The sequence below is a fragment of the Epithele typhae genome (genome assembly GCF_022376455.1).
Source record: "Epithele typhae strain CBS 203.58 chromosome Unknown BXZ73scaffold_2, whole genome shotgun sequence".
Taxonomy (NCBI): domain Eukaryota; kingdom Fungi; phylum Basidiomycota; class Agaricomycetes; order Polyporales; family Epitheliaceae; genus Epithele; species Epithele typhae.
The window spans coordinates 456254-475022 of NW_025954193.1; the positions used below are offsets into that span (position 1 = coordinate 456254).

Consider the following 18769-nt stretch of genomic DNA (forward strand, 5'->3'; position numbering starts at 1 on the left):
GCGCGACCAGTCTGTGGATACGCGGTTTCCACTAGCTACCTTCCGTTACCTTGCACACGACCCGCGCGATGTCCAGCTCCCAGCTCGCGTGCCGCGCGGCCCGCCGAAGCAGTCATCCAAGTGTAATGGCGCCCCTCTCTGTCCCCGAAAGTGCCCAAGGCCCAAGCCCGCGTGACGGTGGCTTCGCGATCGCGCGCACGCAGACGGCGGCTCGTCCGACACTCCGCCCCGCGCGCGATCAGTTGGAATTAGCCTTCGTGCGTCCTATTCTCCGTTCGCGGCCAGGGATCGTCGAACTTCTGCTCTCTTCCACGTACCGCCAGCGCGCTCTCACTCTCTGTCCCAACCGTCGCGAGCCCGCGCGGGCCCAGCTCAGCCTCGAGCGCGGTGTGCAGCAACGCGGCGGAAGGTCTCGATCGAGGGGGTCGGCGCGTCACATGGCCCAGCCCGAGCGCAGCCCCATTCAGTCCGCCGAACCTTGTCTCCTACCAGACGCGGGGTGCAGTCAATGCATACAGTCACCGACGGCGCGGCTGCCTCGCGGCCGGGGCGCGGCTTCGTTTGCTAGCCTCGTGCCCGGCGAGTGCGAGCTTGTGGCGGTCGATCGAGAGATTGCGTGTGCAAGATGCCAAAGCTCGGGCCCGCGCCACGTCCGCTGCTGACCTCGAGCGAGACGGAATGCAGGCCGGACGCTAGCCGTTTGCAGTCGCGCTACCAGCCTGCGAGCGCATACTTGTGACGCGCGCCCCTCTCGCGAAGCCGCCCTCGGCGCGCACGCGACCGCCCCAGTCCCACGGACCGCCCGTGGTGGGAGCCGACTTGCACCTCGAGCCAGGACCCCCGACATCTCGCATCCACTTTGGATGTTTGCGATGCTTTCGAGGGCCCCGGGTGCAGGCTTCGACGAAAGACGCGGCCATCCTGGCGCGTGCTAGCTCTTACCCTCGATCTCCGGTGCACCGACGGTAGCGCGGCGGCCGTTCTGGCACGTTCAACAGTCCTTCGGAGCCTGAAACCTTTCGACGATCTACCAATTCGCCTGGACATGGGAGGGAGATGTCGGGGGTCCTGCGAGCGGGTGCTTCGCGCTCCCGTTCCTAGAACCCTACTCGTGCGTCAGATGCCGCGTCCGCGGCAATCGCGGTGCAAATCGCATCATCCGGAGCGTCGAAGCAATCGTAGGCCAGCGTTCGAACGTTCAGGGTGGGACGACTCTCCAGAGGAAGCACGGGTGAACGTACGGCGGCCGGCGGGCTGGGTCGGGCACGACGGGTTTCTGACTCACACCACACGCGTTCTCGTCCGCGCAGCAGGACCTCTGGGCTTGTCGCGGCAGAATGGAGGACCGTGGCGGACATCGGGGCCTATTCTTGGCTTGGGTTCGCGCACCGTTGTTGCAATATTCCTCGTAAGCGGGTACGAGTCAGACGCTCCTGTGCTGTTGCGACCTGTTGGCGGAATGGACACAATAATCACCGCTCAACCTTCAACCTTCAAGCTTTCAAGCCGAGGGACGATTGAGGATAACCTCGCCCATTGCCCATTTCGCACTCTTTCGCGCCTTTGACGTGCCGACCCGACCCGACCCGGCCCGACATTCTCGGAAGGCTTGGATCGCGGTCACGAAGCGGTCGTGCACCGGGGACACGCGGTCTTTGGCAGGACAATCTGTGCATTAAGAAGAAACAGCTGTACATGATCACCGAACGGTCCCCGTAAAGCTACCCGCGCGAGCCCCGTGCGACGTCCTCCGACGGTCCCGCACGGAGAGAAGGCGACTATGGCGCCGCGCCCTGCAAGCGGTAGAACATGATCATGATCGCGAGCGCGTACTTCTCGAACTGGTCCTTGGACATGAAGAGCAGTGCCTGCGTTATGACCGCTTTGATCAGCTGCGCGCTCATGCCCTGCGGATCGCGCGGTGTCAGCCTTTGTCCACGTCATGTGCAGAGAAGCGCAGACGGACCTGGTACCAGCCGACGAGGCCCTTCTTGCGATACACGCGCGCAAGCACGGTCAGCGCGCCGACGTGCGCGTGCTTCTTGTGGTGCGGCGCGTTGTGCTTCGGCAGGGGCTCGTGCGCGACCTCGGCGTCCTCGATGTCCGCCGTGCGCGCCTGGATGCGCACCTTCGCCATGATATACGGGTACGTCACCTGCGCGCGCGCGGCCCGTCAGCGTGCGCGCCCGACCGCGACGACGAGGGCGACACTCACCACGGTGGCGAGCGCCTTCGAGAGCGCGCCGACCATGAACGACATCCCGGGCGACATCCTCGCGTTCGGGTCCGCGACCCCGCGCGCGGCGAGCGTCAGGCTCTTCACGCGCTCGAACATCCCGTACGTGATCGCCGGGTTCACGGTGAGCACGAGCCCGGGGCGGATCCCGAGCCAGAGGCCGCCCACGCCTTCCTCCGCGATGATCTCGCGCGCGACCCCGAGGAACGAGTCGTCGTACGGCTCCTCTGCTTCTTCTGCTTCTTCCTCCGCGTCCTCGGCGGTGGCCTTGCCCTTGCCCTTCGCAGAGGAGGAAACCCTCTTCGGGCGGTCGAAGGAGCGCCCGATCTGCTGGCGCGTCGCGATGACCGAGACGGGGATGGTGAAGATCTGGGCGAGCGCGCCGGCGAGGGCTCCCAACACGAGCTCCGCCGCGGTGCCGAGCACGGGGGGCGGGCTCCCCGCAGGTCGGCGCGCGGCGAGGCGCTTGAGGTAGGAGGTGCGGACGAACGAGTAGAAGAAGAAGTACGCGTACTCTGCCCGCGGGTCGATGCGGTGAGACTGGGAGCGCGTAGAGAGGGAGCGGGGAGAGGGGGGACTCACGCATGGAGAAGGTGTTGAGCATCGTAGCCGTGAAGCCTCTATAGTAGCCCGTGAAGCCGTCCTCGCGCAGGATGCGCGAGAGAACGCCGACTATGCTCAGCTTGTCTGCTGAGGTGCCATCTGCTGTGGCTGCCTGTATGCGCGTCTTGACGCTGGGCCACGGACTTGTCAGGGGCTAGGGCAGGGAGGGAGATAGGGGGTACTCACGTATCTAGAGGATAAATGAGCCTAGATGGAATGAACCGAGATCAGCATAGGTAAACGCAGAGGACTCTGCTTGAAAACAGAGTGCAGGCCGGGGTGTGGGCTGTGGCAAGAAGATAATCTTCCAAAGGCCTTAGGCTACGCATAACAGCTTCTCTCTCTCTCCAGGACCGCCATAGACCGTAGTGCTAACCTGTAGCCGCATCACACCAAACATGCCAGACATGCATCGTTGCGGAATTGTAGAGACTCACGCGTTACTGAAGCATCCGCCCAGAGCCCCTGCCAAAGCGTACCCAAACGCCGTGAGTTGAGCAGGTTTTGACATCTTGAATGGACCAGTGACGGAAAGGAGCCGGGGAAGGGCGAGGAAGTGGTGGCGAGGACGAAGACGGCTAAGAGCGAAAGAGCGAGAGAGAGAGAGGCTGTTGTGGAAGTGCGTCTTACCCCATGGGCGGGAGTGAGGAGACACCGGAGCCGGACCGCCGGTTTTCATGCTGTCCCGCCTTCTTCACATGGGTCAAGCGGGTCCCGCTACCTTCGGACGTCGTAAATTATGCGGCTGGTACCGTCTTCCGCCATCCCCATCGGACTCGGAGTCGCTCGCTGGTTGCATGCCACCAGTGTAACTTCGACGTCTAAGGATCAGTGTTGCTCACGTTCGATTCAAAAGTATCACATGTACGCGGCATGCTACCCATCGCCATCCTTATTGGCGTTCGTCAATGTTTACGGCAGCCTGATAGGGTTGTAATAAACACCAGCTTTTGGCCACCAACGAAGCAAAGGTTCGGGAAGGGTTCAAAGTTAGAGCTAAGAGAACACATTGTCCGAATCACCTCGGCACTAATGGACGTGATTATCTCTGGTAGGACCCTAGCGCTAACTGCGTGCCCTCTCCTCCTCTCTCCCTTGCACTTTTTCGTGTATTTATACTACCTATCCATGAGCCTGCGTTATAAGCAGAGCATGAACTAGAGACGCATTGTTGATAAGCGATAGCGCCGCGTTACAGCCAGAATATCGGTGCGTTATCTCACGCCTTATCGAGCTGTGTTTTCGTCCTCTTCAGATAGAGATGAGGTCCATGAACATCCCACTGCGGTACTGTGGGGACGAGTCTAGCGTTCTAGCCACACCCTTGCTCTCTTTTCCCGGCCCCCAATTGCCTATCTAGTATCAACGACCTCGGGCTCTCGGCCACATCCTTCGCAACCGATTCCTCCATCACTCTTACATCCTTCCGCCACAATGGACATTAAGGCAGACTCGCAGCTGGAACACATTCCGGCCACCTCACCCCCACCCCACGAAGCTGCTGAACCACCCGGGTACTCTGCGCAGTCGCAACCGACTCGTGATCTGGTCGAGCACGAGTACCAGCTTGAAGACACCAAGGGGAGGGCGTGGTTGCGGCTGAAAGTGAAGAGTCATTCGACATCAAGTAAGCAGCAACCCCTTTTCTTCTACAAGGACACCATCTCCGGGACGGTGGAGCTCGATGCCGGCAAGGCCGACGGCGCCAAAGCCGTTCTTGTCTCTGTGAGCACATCGACCGTTGTTTGTTCCCCGCGTATTTGGCCAACAACTCGCACCCAAGTTGGTCGCAGGTCTGACCGTGGTAGGACAAGAGGAGATCAGGTTCTTGGAGATCGTACATGAGCTGTGGAACGCCAAGACTGCTTCGTCGAAACCAACGGCAAAGCAGCAATTCCCGTTCTCCATCACTCTTCCGACCGAAACCGATGTCCCCGAGAAAGGGAAAGGAAAGCAGCCGACGCAGATTTATCCTCTCCCACCTAGCTTCTCGGAGCGTGCAAGCCCTGCATACATGGACTACCGACTCCATGTGACAGTCAAGCGCGGAGCGTTAAGAGTCAATCAGACGTAAGGTGCGAGTCTCTCAACAAAGTAAGCCGTTTGATGGACTGCCCTCTTTTTGTAGGCTTGGGACAAGCTTCGTCTATGTACCGCTGACTCGCGCAGGCGCACCTTCGCCTCTGCGCCAGCTTGCATACAGCGAAGGAACTCCCGTGATCGGCCCAGAAGCCGATCCCGAGGGGTGGAAAGTGTTCCCTTCAGTAACACTCACCGGAACTATATTTGACACCCGCAAAGTCGAGCTGGAATGCACCGTATGTCATTGTCTCAACATTTGCTGCACAGTTACCAATAATCTCCTGTCATTTTGCCCCATGGTGCAGCTTGCGGTCGGAGCTCCGGTGAGCCCTTTGAATTCATTACTGCTCTTAGATATGACACGGCAACTAATCCGATCTTAGTTTTCATATGCGCTTGGGACTCCTATCCCGCTTTCCCTGACACTGCGGGGGACGGACGAGCAAGCACTTGATCTACTCGCGTCGCCTGCAGCGATCCGGGTGCAGCTCACCCGGCTCCTTCTCGTTGGCTCGCACGCTACACAGGACGAGGTTGAAAGCGGCCGAAGCAACAACTCCTTTTCGGAACGTATGGGCGGCGCATACTTCTGGCCTTCTACCGAGGGTGCACCGCAACCCGGAATCCGTGTTTTGAACGGCGAATTGGAGGTCAAGAAGTCGTTAACGCTGGGATTTGTCTTCCCGCGCTTCTCTATAAGGGTGAGTGTTTGATTTTTATCTGACTCAAAACATATACTCTGCTGGTTCGAATGCCTGTTCTGGCTTTCTGTCCTTGCATATGAATTAATCATGTTTCAACCAAATTAAACGAACGCTGACGTTTGGCTGTGCCTCTGCTTTTGTCAAACTGCACCCCGTACGCGGCACTCGCCATCCCCGGTTCCTCTTTACCCGGTCGATCCCCCTCTACCTTCACCAACCAACTGCACATCTTCACCGCTTTTCTGATGACCCTCGCCGGCGCACCGTCTGTCTCCACCCCACCGCCATGGTCGTCCCCACCCACCCACACGAACACAACGCCACCGGGATCCCGTGCCACCTCCGTGATGCACGGCATTTTGCATCCGCGACGCCCCCCCGCCCGTGCGCCCCTCCTCGACCCGGGCCCTCCCGCTCGAGCAGTACATGCTCGCGCTGCTCCCGCCCAAGGCGCCCGGGTTCGCGCCCGCGGCGGGGCAGGCGACGGGCGACGAGCCGCTCCTCGTGCAGCCGGTGGCGATCGCGAGCGCGAACGCGCAGGGGACGCCCCCGCCGCGCTCGTCGTGCGCCGCGCCGCCGGGGTACGCCCACACCGGCGAGGGCGACTACAACACGACGATCGGCTTCCTGGAGAACGGGAACCAGAGGTGCGCCGCCGCTCCTTTGTCCGTCCGCTCGTTCGCACCCGCCGCGCCCGCGCCCGCGCCTGTGGCTCGGAGTCGGGCGCGGACGCGGCGGGGAGCGCGACGCGCCGCCACACCGCCACGGTGACAGGCGGGCGCCCCGGGGCGGGTTCGGAGGCAGGTTAATCACGGTTCGTTGTGCGTGAAACAGGTTCCTCATGCACCACGGATTCCAGTGAGCGGGCGTGCTGTGGGTCCACGGGATCCCGGGGGTGGAGGGGCGAGTCCGAGGGCTGTGGATGGATCCGCAAGTACATACTTACTCTAGCTCAGGGCTTTGTGTGCCGTCCATGTCGGGCTGCAGCGATTCAGATGTTGCTCGCGCCCTCCATATGCCACCGCCAAACTCCGGTGTCGGCGCCGCGTCGCAGGTGGGGGGGTCATCACCGCGTGCGGACTTCGCCGGACGCACCCAGACGGCCATCGCCACAGACTCCAGCATACGAAGTAGCGGAACCGGCTCGTGCCACTCCGGTCGCGCCGCCATCAGCCAGACGGTTTTACGGTGCAGAAGAGTGCCTCGGAAGCCCTGGGACCGGTCGCTCCACGGGCGACGCACCCCCCAGGGACACAGGACGCGCCTGGCGGACCGCGACGCGCTTTCGCGCCGCTTCCCGCGGGCCGGATCGCGGCCGCCGCCTTGGGAGGCCGCCGTGAACTTGCTTCACGCTCAAGCTGGACGCGTCACGCCGCGCGACCCCGACGACCCCGGCGCCGGCGCGCGTCGCGGTGCGTACGCGGCGCAGACCGCTCAGCCGAATCGGGCGACGGCGGTACCGCACGCGAGTCCTGTCGCCGTCGCCGCGCGCGGGCTCCGGTCGCGCACGGCTCGCGGACGCGAGCCATTGTGAGCCGGGTTGGGAAGGCTCGAGCACAACCATCCGTGCGCGCCCATGCCGTCTTGAGTGCCTTGCAAGGGCGGGGGTGAGACTGGAGAGGGCAGGAATCAAGCGGGGCGCGCCCGCTCAGGACTCACCCCCGCCCTCGAATCGCCCCAAGCGTCACGAAAACCTCAGGCCTCAGGCCTTGGACCTTGGACCTCAGACCTCAGACCTCAGCACCAGGATCGCGGCGCATCACGGCACGTGGCGCCCCGCGCGCACTCATTTTGTGCGCGATCGCCGTCTTCCCTCCTGAGGCCTGAGTCCTGAGACTTGAGTCCTCTCTCCGTCTCTTCCTTCGATTGGTGCGCCCGGAGTCCGGCGCGGACCCCTCGCCGCTCCCACGACAATGTGCCCGCGAGATGGCGTGCGCCGTGCGGCGTTGCGCCGATGCTGGGATCCGCGCGCGACGCTCCAGGGCGCCGGCTTGGCGCGCCCGTCTGTGGTCCTCGGACTCGACTTTCAACTTTCGAGGGCTGAAGCGCTGAGGGCTGAGGGCTCGACACGCTCACGGATCTCAGACTCCGTCACTGGTCTGCGCTGGGGGTTGGAAGACGCCCGAGCGGGTGCGTCGGCCGTCCCGAGGGCGGAGAGGGTCGCGGGATCGCTCGGGTATGAAACGACTAGCAGGGGGGGTGAGGTCTGGGCTCGACTCCGCACGCGGTGAGTGAACCAGGCGGAGCGCGGGGGCAGAGGGCCGCAGGGAGTCAGACCGGGACGTCGCACGCGCACGGGGCAGGTAGGAGGCGACGGAGGTCGATTGCGGTTCGTGTAGTGTATGGACATAGAATATGTAACTAGGCTGCGCGGAGCGGGCGATTAGACGGGGGCGCGTGGATAGCGTGCATGCACAAAAGCTAGGATAGTGGTGCGTGGCGGGACGGCACAGCAAGGAGGAGCGGATTAGACGGGGGCGCGTAAGGTGAAGGGGGGAGCGGATCTAGAGACATTCTACAGCTACAGAGGGCCAGGCGCGCTGGGGGCGTCCGGGTCCGGAAGGTCGGGAGTTCAGAAAAGCAGGAACGAGAGGGTGGTGACAACAGATGTGCGAGGAGAGGCAGAGAGAGGCAGAGAGGTCGATAACGGAGAGCGCGCCGGCGCTGGGGGAACAAAGACTGAAGTGAGTCGGCTCGCGCCTCTCGCGTAGGGCTGCGAGGCGGGCCGAAGTCGGTGGTGCTTAGGATGCGCTGCGTGGGACCAGTCGAGGGGAGACGGCCAGTTGGTTCCGCGAGCGTCGATCATTGTGGATCGTTCACTTCTGCGCCGCGCTGTGCAGGTGGAGACAGGTAAGTTCGCGATCTCAAATGTGCGAATCCCGAACGGCGCGGACGTACACAGGAACGTAAGCGCATGCGAGCCCGCGGCGGTTGCAGTTCGCGCAGATGGGACGTCCATCGCACTTGAGCTTACGGCCTGAAGATGCGCGAAGACGAAACGAGGTCAGCTCGTCCGGGCAGGCTCCGCCGCAAGGGAGACGCACCACGGCAGAAGGTACACGCCATCGGCGTGCGGCGCGGGGTACGGGGAGTATAGTTCTCCCCGTCGGAGTCGTCATTGCGACCGTTGAGGGAGAACTGCTGGTACTGCACCCAAAGCGCGGTGGAGGTTAGTGAAATGCCCAAAAGTGTGAATGAAAGTGTGTGTGACGCACGCTGTGGTCCATTGCGGAGAAGTGTGTGGTGAGGGAGGGGGTGGGGTAAAGAGGAAACCGCTAGGGCACGTATTAATACTGAAGAGGCTGGGTAGGATAAGGCCTCAAGCCGACAAAGGACACAAAGAGGAGGCGTGCGGGGGAGTGGTCGCGGTGTGCTGGGGATGGAGGACTGGTTCGGGCGAGTGACGCTTTATATCGAGGGTGGTCCATCATTACAATATTCGCGCTAGGCTTCCGCGCAAAGTGGGATCTGACGATCGGGCACTGGGGCGCCTTTGGACCAGGGTCCGGGTCGACCACCCTCGAGACCCAAGCACTGGGCATGGACGAGGGCCGGAACGCGTTTCAGCGTCATGGATATCCGAACGGACGCGAGGCCCAATGACGACGGAGAGTCCCCGGGCCGCGACCAGCGCGAAGCTCGCGTGCGCGGGTAGCCGGGCGGCTCGCCGTCTACGCGGGCAGGGCTGGCACCCGGCGCAGGGCGCGGGCAGACGCGAGTGACCTCATCGCCTCTGGGCTGGAAGCATCGCACTTGGCCGGTTCGAGCCTGAGCGGGGGTGCAGCGGTACGGGTCGCGGCGCGGGACTGTCGGTTTGGGTGATGACGGAGGCGAGGGCAAGCGCAGGGCGGTGAGGACACGCGCGGGCTCAGCGAGGCGAAGAGGTACGATATCACGGCCTGGGCCGGACACCGCCAGATCGGGAGGCGTGAGCTGGCCGCGGGAGGTGCCCGGAGAGCGTCACCAGGAGGCGGGCAGTGCGGCGGCCCTCAAGCGGAGCCTGAATGACGGGTGCGTAAACGCATGTAGGGATTGACAACAGAGGTTCAGTGGCCGGTGCCGCGGGAGCCGGGAGGACAGAAGATGTTCATTGTCTGGGCGAGGGCGACGGTAGAATCGCGGGTCTGTCGCGGGAGGGGCAGGGCTGGCGAGAACTGACGACGACCGCAGACGTGATGTGGTCGTGAGGATGAAACGGCGGAAGAAAGGTTCGAGGGCGGGGGCTGCGCCGGAATAGGGAAAGCGCCTTTGAGTATTTGACTCGAGATTAGAAGGAGATGGGCGTCGGAGCGAGCCATCCAGCTGCGATGCTCGCGGGAGCCAACGTGGCACGCCAAAACGGTTGCGCACCGTGCGGAAACGACGGACTGCAAGCACGCTCGAGAGCCCTCTGCGTGCGCAGTCGAGTCCCCGGGGCGTTCAAGGTCGTTGCCGAGCACCACGCGAGCGTACGTGCGTGAGGCCGCCGTGCTGTCCTCGCCGTCCCTGCTGCCCCGCACGTGGCCGACACCCCCCGCCACGTGCGCTTCCTCGTGGCGCGCCCCGCTACTGCCCGATCCGGCCGCCCGCCGCTGCCCAGCCTGGCTCCGCCCACCTTCCTCTTTGCCTCCACTCCGCGAGTCACCCTGACCGCCTCGTGCGCGCCTCGCCGCCCGCCCGAGGGTGGTTCAGCGCAGATCTACCATCATCCAGCGAGCCACCAGTCCCTTCGAACATCCACCCCCGACGGCAGACGCGACAACGAGCGCGGATCCGCGTATGTCGCCCCGTCGCCTGTGTCACCGCGGCCAGCCCCGCGCACCACTCCGGAGCGACCCACGCATCGCCCGCCTACCTTTGCGTCCTCCTCGGGCTAACGGGCGGAAACGTGATGCTCCTCGATATTGCGCCCTGATGAGCCTGGCACGGGCGCTCGCCCGCCCGCGCTGGAGACGTTTCGTGGTGCGGTAACGCAGGAACCCGCTGGGTATGTCGCAGTGACGCACCCGCCCTCGGCTGCGGGGCTCGTGTCCGCAGGGCAGCGCGCGTCCCGCCGCGGTGCGGTGAGCCAGCCTTCTGCGGCCGCGCCCGGTGCCCGTTCCTCGCGACGAGCGACAGCCTGGGGCGCGAACCGTTCTACTTACCCGACGGCGGGCTGGCGCGCGCAGACGACGGGGCCCCGGCCCCGTCTCACAAGCCCATAGTCGCACCATCATCCAGAACGACGGGAGAACGCGACGCGCTTAACTCGGGCAAGCCCGTCTGGTGCGGGGCTCCAGAGTCGGGTGCACTAGCGCGCCAGGCGCACAGTACGCGACCAGAACGGCGGACGGCGGAGGTTGCAGAACGACTGACCCGCGCGGTGCGTGGTCAAGAACATTTTAGACTTTGTAAGTTCGAGAAAGTGTGCGACTGATCGCGGTTACCGTTCAGCCTTGCCAGCGAGCGCCTCACCAGCGCTTCTCCTTACCACCCTCACATACGCGCGTCGCGCGACATATGCGAGGCGTGCTGGCAAGTGAGACGGATGAGGGCGACCGTTCCTTCACCCTTGTTTCTGTGCCACCCCGATCCCTCGTGTGTGATGGACGTTGCGTGGACGTCCTCCCAAAGTACTACATTGGACGGGTCAGTGGTTTTCTAGCGCCAGGTAGTTTGATTTAACTCGGAAGAACGGATCTGAGGGCGTTCAATAGAGAGCAGATGTCTTCGCGACGCTGCCAAATCTGGGCCGTCGTTACCCGCCCCGCAGCCAGAAGCCACAAAGCTTCCACAGTCGACACCCCGCGGCAACCAGCGCGTCCACGGCGTCCTAGTGACTGGCCGCACCCCGCGCCCCTCGGCGGTGATCAGCCCGCCAAGAAGGTGTAGCTGTAAACCAGCAGGTGTGCCCTGCGGCTGGCGCGGCGTACAGGCGTCGGGAGGCGCGCCCCGGGCCATCCGGTCCCACCACGCGCGACTGCACCAAATACAACCGCCGGCATGAGTCCGACGTCCGCAGTCTGGCCAAGGCTGCGGGACGGCGGCCTTGCTCGTGCGCCGTTACGCTTGTGCCTCGCGCTGCATCGCTTTCTCGCCTCACTCTAAACCCACGAGGCCTGGCCCAGCCAACGCTCGCGGCGTCCGCGGCGGTCCGCGCCGTGGACGCATCACGGACGCGACTGCATCGAGCCAAGGGCCAAAGGCTCAGCTGCGCAGGGTCGAGCGCGGGCCGTGCATCTCGTGCAGCCCCCGTGTCTACGGTCACCCGTTTGAACACGCGAGGGCGCGAGGTGGGGCTGCAGGCTTGCTCGGCGCGGCACACGCGCGAACCCCGGGGCAAGTGGCGCCGTCGGCGTTGTTCAGTATGAAAGTGCATCCGAGAGTGCGCTGTCGCGCGGCGCACCGGATGTCGGAGCCAAATCTGCGGCGGTCTGGGCTTCCCAGCTCGCGCGCGAATACGAGCAGCTGGGTCGTCTTGACGGGGCGTCCGAGAAACTGGACAGACCACACAGGCGTCTGTGGGAGGAGCGTCTGTCACGGCATGGCTGTTCGGGGCGAGGGGTTTGAAACTGACAGCGTATCTCGGAACGAGGACTTCTTTTCTGACACACGAGCCTACGGCCTTGAGCTTCGTTGGCGTCCGCGAGACATCACGGAGGACAGCCCTGCGCGTCGTAGCCGGGCATCGTGCATCCGAATGCTTTGTGGTGGTGCAGAGGAGGTTCCGCTTTGCATCTCCTCCTCCCCTCGTGAACAGTCAGGGACGGTGTCAAAGACCCCGTCGGAAATAGCGCATATGCATCCTGACTTCTGGGGACAAACCCGCCGGGTTCATGGGGCTCGTCTGTGGACAATTGTCGTTGAAGAGTGAGGCTAATAGCGCCACTGCTCCGTTGCATGGATCACTGCTCGTTTCCGCCTCGTAAGGAGCAGAGCACAACAGGCGCTCCTTGCTTTTCGGGCTGTCGAACATAGCACGGAAGTGACTGGATCAGCCGCCTTCTGGATCTCAAACTAACCTGGGTCCAAATGCGTAAGTGCGTTCGTTGGAGCGGGCACAAACGCCGCCGCCGCCGATGCCAGGAAAAGCGCCTACGCATCACGTCTTCTGGGAAGTTCAACATAGCCGAAGGCAAAGAAAAACTAGTCCCCTCAACAACGCTAGAAGTAGATAAGACCTACGGATATCAACAAACGAATATGGGGCTCATCGGCGGTGATAGTGTAGGACTGCGCGTAGTGCGAAGTGTACCGTCGCGGAGGTTGATGCGGGGGCATGACGCAATTTGACGATATCTGGCGGCCGATGGAGGCGCAGAGACGGAGAGTCGGGCCGGGCGCTGTAGTACGAGCATCGTCAGGAGGTGCACAGTACTTTGAGGTTTGAACCACGAAGCAAGAGAACAAAGCTGAAAACCGAGGATGTGGCGCTGCTGCCAAGAGAAAATCCCTGTTTCACGAGACATTGGCTAAAGTCAGTGGAGTCACTTCGATCACTCGCCTTCCAAAAACTTTATGGGTCCATTGTGGGTCCACTGAGGCTACGCTGATTAATGCCTGCATACTGCTCCGGCCTTCCAATTACACACCGCGTCTCGCGTGGCCGATTATAGAAGCCGTCAACGGGCGGGGACGGTCGGGGAGGCGGGATCGGCCTGCCTGTGGGCCCAGGTCTGGCCCGGGCAAGTCTGCCTGCGGCGAAACAATTCGCAGACCATGGAGAGCGCGTCAAACACTCATCCCGGCAATCCTCAGACATAGGCAAGATGCCGGCTGTGCTCACCGAGTCAGCGGTATATAATATTATGCTCGCGGGAGAAGTGCTCACTCAGATGGTGCAAAACGACATACCGGGCGACGTCTTTGGTGACAGAATGTGACTATTATTGCATACCGTCTGAGTGGCATGTCTAAAAACATACCTGACGCCGTAGAAACAAAGATGGGACCGACGTTGCACGCTAAACACTTGCCTTGGAAAAAAAATTGAACGACAACCATTGCAGTCATGATTTCTGACTGTCTGTGGACGTCATGGAAATGCATACAGCATCGAAGTTTTCTCAAAGAAACTTGAACAGGCCAGATGCAGCAACAGAAGAGCGAGGATTTGGGAAACGTGAAGGTGAACTGCAAGGATGCCTCGGAAGTGCTTTACTGAGTTTTCAAACGCCCGTCGGGAAGGCCACGTGATAACCACGCGCGAGCGCGTCTGCGCTGAAGTTGCCGCGTTGTTCTCCAGTCGCATCTTTGCCGCCACCCGTCCTCTCCCTCTCCTCTGTTTCTGCTTCTGTTCCTTTCGCTCGCAGTGCTCTTCGGAAGCGTTTGATATAGCACTAGTGTCAAGGCTTTTGTTGCGAGTGTAGCGCAGAGGGTGTTTTAGGATGGCGTTCAATCCCAATCCTTCCAAGTACGTCCCTCAGCCTCCGGTCATGCGCCTGCTTCTCAACTCCATCGCCCCAGCCCGCTGTTTGGTGGTCAGAAGCCCGCTGGCTCTCTCTTTGGCTCCTCTACCCCACAACCATCCGGTGCGTTGTTTGGCAGTACGCAGCCCCAACAGCAGCAGCAGCCACAACAACAGCAGCAACAGCAGCAGCAACAGCCCGCCGGCACTTCCGCCTTTGGCGCATTCGGCCAACCTGCTCAAAACCAAACAGCGAACACCACCGGCAGCTTCTTTGGCTCCACGCTCGGGTCGAACACCCAGCAGCCGGCGCAGGGCTCGACGCTCTTCGGGAACCCCGCCGGGGCCTTCGGACAGCCTCAGCAGCAACAACAGCAGCAGTCGACGAACATATTCGGACAGCCCGCTGGGCAGCAGCAGCAGCAGCAGGGTCAGACGGGGGCGAATCCGTTCGGGCAGCCGGCAAAACCAGCGAACGCGCTCTTTGGCGCGAGCACGACCGCGTTCCCTTCAGCGTTTGGGACCTCGTCGAATGCGCAGCCCGGGCAGCAGAGCACGCTGAACTTGGGGGCGTTTGGCGGACAGCAGAGCACGTTGAACCTGGGGGCATTTGGCGGACAGCAGGCGCAGACGAACGCGGGCGCGGGCGTAGGGGCGGGCGCAGGCAAGAATCTGTTTGGGTCGACGGCTCCCGGCGGTGCGGCTCAGATGTGGGGGAACTCGACGCAACAACTGTGAGTGGCTCGCTTTCTGTGTATCATGTATTTGGAGGTGCTTGGTGCTGCTGTACAGACAATTGTCTGTAAGCTTGCATCATGACCCCGGAGTGAGGACCGCTGATCGTTGAGACGGGACGTACAGGGCGCAAAGCACGGCCGCGCCACAATTCACGAGGTCAACGAAGTTCAATGACCTACCGGACCAGTCGAAGAAAATGCTGGAGGAGATTGAGTGTGTTTCCTTCCACTGGCGTCTCCGAGGGCATCCCTGATACCTCTGCAGTTCGTTCATCCAGGGGCGCGTGCAAATATGCAAGGACCTGAAGCAGCGGAAACTCGGGGACGAGGCGGTAAAGGGTCAGGAGGGCATCCGTGTTGTGCAGAAGGTACGTCATCCGCTTTTCCCGCCGAATCCTCCTGCTCATCGCCCTACAGGACCTCAGTGGCGCCACCTCCCTCCTGCGGTCCGACGTACAGCATACAAAAGACCTGAAGCAGCGGGTCGACCAAACGGTGCAGGATATGATCGCCGCGACGCGCATCGTGGACGGCTTCAGGAACCCACAACAGAACGGGCAGTACCTCAAGACGTACGCGCACTTCCCCCTCGAGTTCTTCCACCGCGTCACGGAGCAGATGCGCGAGCGGTTGCGGTGGTACAAAGCCACGATCGAGGTAATGTCTGCACGCTCTCTCTCTGCACGCCTTTTGTTCACCGCGTGCGGCGCATGTAGCAAATCGAGCGCAAGCTCTCCTCGGCCGCGTCCCAGCCCCAGCACACACCCCAGGGTGCGTCTCGTTCCGCCTTTGTCTTGTCCTGCTCCGCCCGCTCACATTCGTGCAGCCATTGTGTCGACGCTCGAGGCGCAGCACACGACCTTCATGGCGCTCGCCGCGAAGACGGCCGCACTCGATGCGGAGCTGCAGAAGCTCCGGACGCTCTACACGCAACTCTGGCGCGCGAAGACCGGCAGCATGCGTGATCCGTTCAACGAGCTCGACCGCGGGAGCGACGTCACGTTCGGACTCGAGAGCCTCAGCTCCGCCCGGTGAGCGCAGGGCCGAGGTTGTGTTGTGGTTTGGGACCTGGGCCTGGGAGTTCGGGCAGGGGCAGGGGCGGCTGCTTGGTTCGCGCTGTACCGAGTCGTACGTTGTCGGCCTGTAGGATATATCCGTCGTCCATTCGTCATTGTCAGTGCTCGTCGCGGCCGTTCTAGGTTTGTACTCCATCGGTGCTCGGAGACCCTCCTCCGCCTCCGCGCGTGCGGGTATGTGCCTGTGACAGTGGTGCTTCTCGAGCTCTCGAGTCGGGCACTTTCGACAGTTGCGACGCTTACATACCCGCGATTGCAGAGTAGCGAGCCCTTCGCGCCCGTCTCCAGAAGCGACGTTCGCGCGCGTCGAGTCGGTGGGCTCGAACCCCTGTATGGGTTTTTTGTGAAACAGGCCCAAGGAGCATCATGTCGGCTGTCGTGGTCTGCGATCCGCTCGCTAAAGCGTTCCATTTTCGTTTCATTCTCGCTCGGTCGATCCCGCGGCGCCATGCCTGCCCTTCCCGCGGCGACGCCCTCGCTCGCGTGCCTGCAGCGCGGCCCCGCCCCGTCTCCCCTCCGTGCTAGCTCCTCAGGGCCCCGGCCTTGTTCTTTGTCTCGCGTGGCAGAAGTGTAGGTCGTCGCCGCCGCCGCGTCGTTTCATCCGCATCGAGAGAGAGAGAGTCGCGCCGTCTAACGCCGTTGAGTCCGACTCTCGCTCCGGCCCTGACCTGCCCATTGTCTGTCGCCGGCCTGGCCTGGTCAGAGCTGGTTCCGTTCGATGCGCCCCGCCGACCGACGAGGGGAGCTTCCGAGCATCGTCCCACGGAGCAGCACGCATCGACTAAGCCTCTGAGAGTCAATCCTCGTCAGGTCCGAGGCAACGGCGATAGCGCGTCCGTCGAGAGGTCTGAGGATTGATGACGCGAGCCGGGGGATCGGGGGCCATTTCGCGGCATAACCGAGAGGCCCCAGGGCGTCGGGGCGAGATTGTTGACGTCGGCCTCGTGCTAGCGACCTCCGCCGGACGGGCGTTGCTCCCGGCGCGTTTCAACGCGTCTTGCCGCGGCGGGCGCGTCCCTCTCGCCAAAGGGCTCGGCTGCGCGTGTGGCTTCTAGTGCGGCTCGGCGGAAGGCCCAAGGGGGAGCAGGGGGGCTCGTGCGACGCACGGAGGCGAGGTGCTGTGCCCTGTTCGCTGCGCAATGTTGTGCAGGACAGGATGATGGAAGCGAGACGCGGAGCGGGAGAAGACCCGAAGAGACCCGAGGGAGAGGGTTAGTCGCCGGACGCCGGACGCTCGGTTAATCGACACTGGGAGGTCGTGCAGGGATTAATGAGTGTTTGGGATAGGTGTAATACTTCGCGCTCCAGACACTCTGTGTCATTACATAGTCCGCCAGTGTTGCTACAACCCTCCAGGGTATTACAAGATATCTCTGTGACGCAGGTGAGCAGACAGACGACTGAGATCGTAGGACAGATGCGCACCTTCAGGGTTCCCTCATACACCCTCCGGGCAAGAGGAACTTGTACGCCTCGCTCTGCTCCAACAGATATCGCGGGACGTGCACCGCAGACGCTTGCGGGTCCTTGTCTAAAAGGGCAAGCATGTCTTTCCACTGGAACATCAAGGTTGAGCGACGCGAGTCCAGTAACGAGTGGGACTGGAAACGTACGCGGTACGCCTCGGGTAGCATTCCAAAGATGTCCTCTCCCGCACAGATCCTCCTCTGGATGTTCTCAGGTTTCAGGAGCGACTTGTCAGTCACACGATCTGCATGCGAGTAGCCTGCATGGAGGGCATAAGGAACCAGCGGGCCACGCAGGATTCGCAGACAACGCACCTATCATCTTGTCTGAAAAGTCATGCAAATACCTGAAGCAGAAGCTGCAATGCCACCCCGAGTCCGCCAGCTTCGCCTCCGTGACCTGCCCGTGGTTGTATCCAGCCTTGGGCGAGTTGAGCCGGTGCACCTGCGCCCTCCAGCTGCCCTCGCCGGCGGGCCACTCCCAGGAGTAGAGGTACTCGCGCATCTGGAGGTGGATCGGGTTCGGAGCCTTGCAGCGGCGGAGGAGCCTGATCGTGTGCGCGGACGGGATCTCGTCCACGTCCGAGAAGATGACGAGCGGGGGGACCTTGTTTGGCTGCGCGTCGCGGTGCTGGTGGAGGAGGGCGTCCATGTGCCGCCGCTGGGCGATCTCGTTCTCGAACGGGCTCTCGCCCGGGGCGAGCACGTGTGCGCCAGAGAAGACGGAGTGGACGATGCGGCGGATGAAGGGAGAGAAGCGGTCGGCGTGGGCGGCGAAGGTGAGGTTCTTGGGGATGCCGGTGAAAGTACGGTCGGCCTCGACGACGAAGAACTTGTCGACGACGGAGTCGAGCTCGTGGAGGCGGATCTCGAAAAGGTCTAGCTCGGAGGAGAAGAGCACGGCGTCCCAGACCTCGGGGAGGTCGTTCTCGTCGCGGACGTCCCAGCCGTGCAGGGCGCAGAGGTGGGCATCGACGGGGACGCCTTCAGCGTAGAAGTGCGGGATGACGTGATGGGGACCGGCCGGGGAGTCCCATAGCGGGCGGGTAGAGTAGGAGAGGAAGTTGCGGATCTGCTGGCTGCGAGTGGGCGGAGGATGATTGAGGTTGGCGAACGAGCCGAGCGCGCATGTCAATGGCTGGCGGCGAAGGATTGGGAAGGTGCGCACCTGGCTTTGATGGTCCAGCCAACTAGGGTCACAGTCGCGATCGCGAAAAGCAGAACAAAGAGCGAACGACGTCGGACAAGCATCGAGCACGGAAAGAGGAGGGGAAGAAGGGAGGGGGGAAACAGTTAACCAAGCTCTGGCGCACGACTTGTGGTCGCCAGGTCGCAGCGGCGCAACACGGCCGTCTCTGAGGTTGGTTGTGGGGTTCGTGGTCGTGTCGCGTAACGAGCAGAGGAGAGAAAGACTCGGGTTCAGGACGTGTCCGTCCAGCAAGTACACCGCTTCATACATCGCCGCCCGCAGGTATCATCCCGTGGACGCTTGCACAGACG

At 62.5% G+C, this 18769-nt stretch overlaps 5 protein-coding genes across 5 annotated transcripts; 2 read left to right on the forward strand and 3 right to left on the reverse strand.

The window, feature by feature from the left end:
• Positions 1-1778: 1778 nt before the first annotated feature.
• BXZ73DRAFT_38580 (adenine nucleotide transporter) lies at positions 1779-3350 on the reverse strand (the record flags this gene model as incomplete). The annotated part of the gene is made up of 6 exons (XM_048018224.1): positions 1779-1907; positions 1967-2155; positions 2216-2751; positions 2819-2970; positions 3026-3046; positions 3277-3350. 6 exons carry the CDS (start codon positions 3348-3350, stop codon positions 1779-1781), a joined length of 1101 nt encoding a protein of 366 aa, XP_047883065.1.
• Positions 3351-3537: 187 nt separating this feature from the next.
• Positions 3538-6487, forward strand: BXZ73DRAFT_86648 (uncharacterized protein; the record flags this gene model as incomplete). The annotated part of the gene is made up of 7 exons (XM_048024271.1): positions 3538-3550; positions 4338-4564; positions 4623-4909; positions 4968-5157; positions 5305-5622; positions 6049-6272; positions 6460-6487. The coding sequence occupies 7 exons, from the start codon at positions 3538-3540 to the stop codon at positions 6485-6487; spliced, it is 1287 nt and encodes a 428-aa protein (XP_047883066.1).
• Positions 6488-8441: 1954 nt separating this feature from the next.
• On the reverse strand, positions 8442-8852 carry BXZ73DRAFT_96060 (uncharacterized protein; the record flags this gene model as incomplete). The annotated part of the gene is made up of 4 exons (XM_048026975.1): positions 8442-8457; positions 8524-8602; positions 8670-8772; positions 8841-8852. 4 exons carry the CDS (start codon positions 8850-8852, stop codon positions 8442-8444), a joined length of 210 nt encoding a protein of 69 aa, XP_047883067.1.
• A 5118-nt stretch (positions 8853-13970) lies between these two features.
• Positions 13971-15762, forward strand: BXZ73DRAFT_86650 (uncharacterized protein; the record flags this gene model as incomplete). Its single annotated transcript, XM_048024272.1, has 7 exons — positions 13971-13996; positions 14050-14724; positions 14852-14941; positions 14993-15095; positions 15145-15384; positions 15444-15498; positions 15554-15762. The coding sequence occupies 7 exons, from the start codon at positions 13971-13973 to the stop codon at positions 15760-15762; spliced, it is 1398 nt and encodes a 465-aa protein (XP_047883068.1).
• A 1468-nt stretch (positions 15763-17230) lies between these two features.
• BXZ73DRAFT_38575 (glycosyltransferase family 17 protein) lies at positions 17231-18520 on the reverse strand (the record flags this gene model as incomplete). The annotated part of the gene is made up of 4 exons (XM_048018223.1): positions 17231-17359; positions 17417-17529; positions 17585-18348; positions 18438-18520. 4 exons carry the CDS (start codon positions 18518-18520, stop codon positions 17231-17233), a joined length of 1089 nt encoding a protein of 362 aa, XP_047883069.1.
• Positions 18521-18769: the final 249 nt, after the last annotated feature.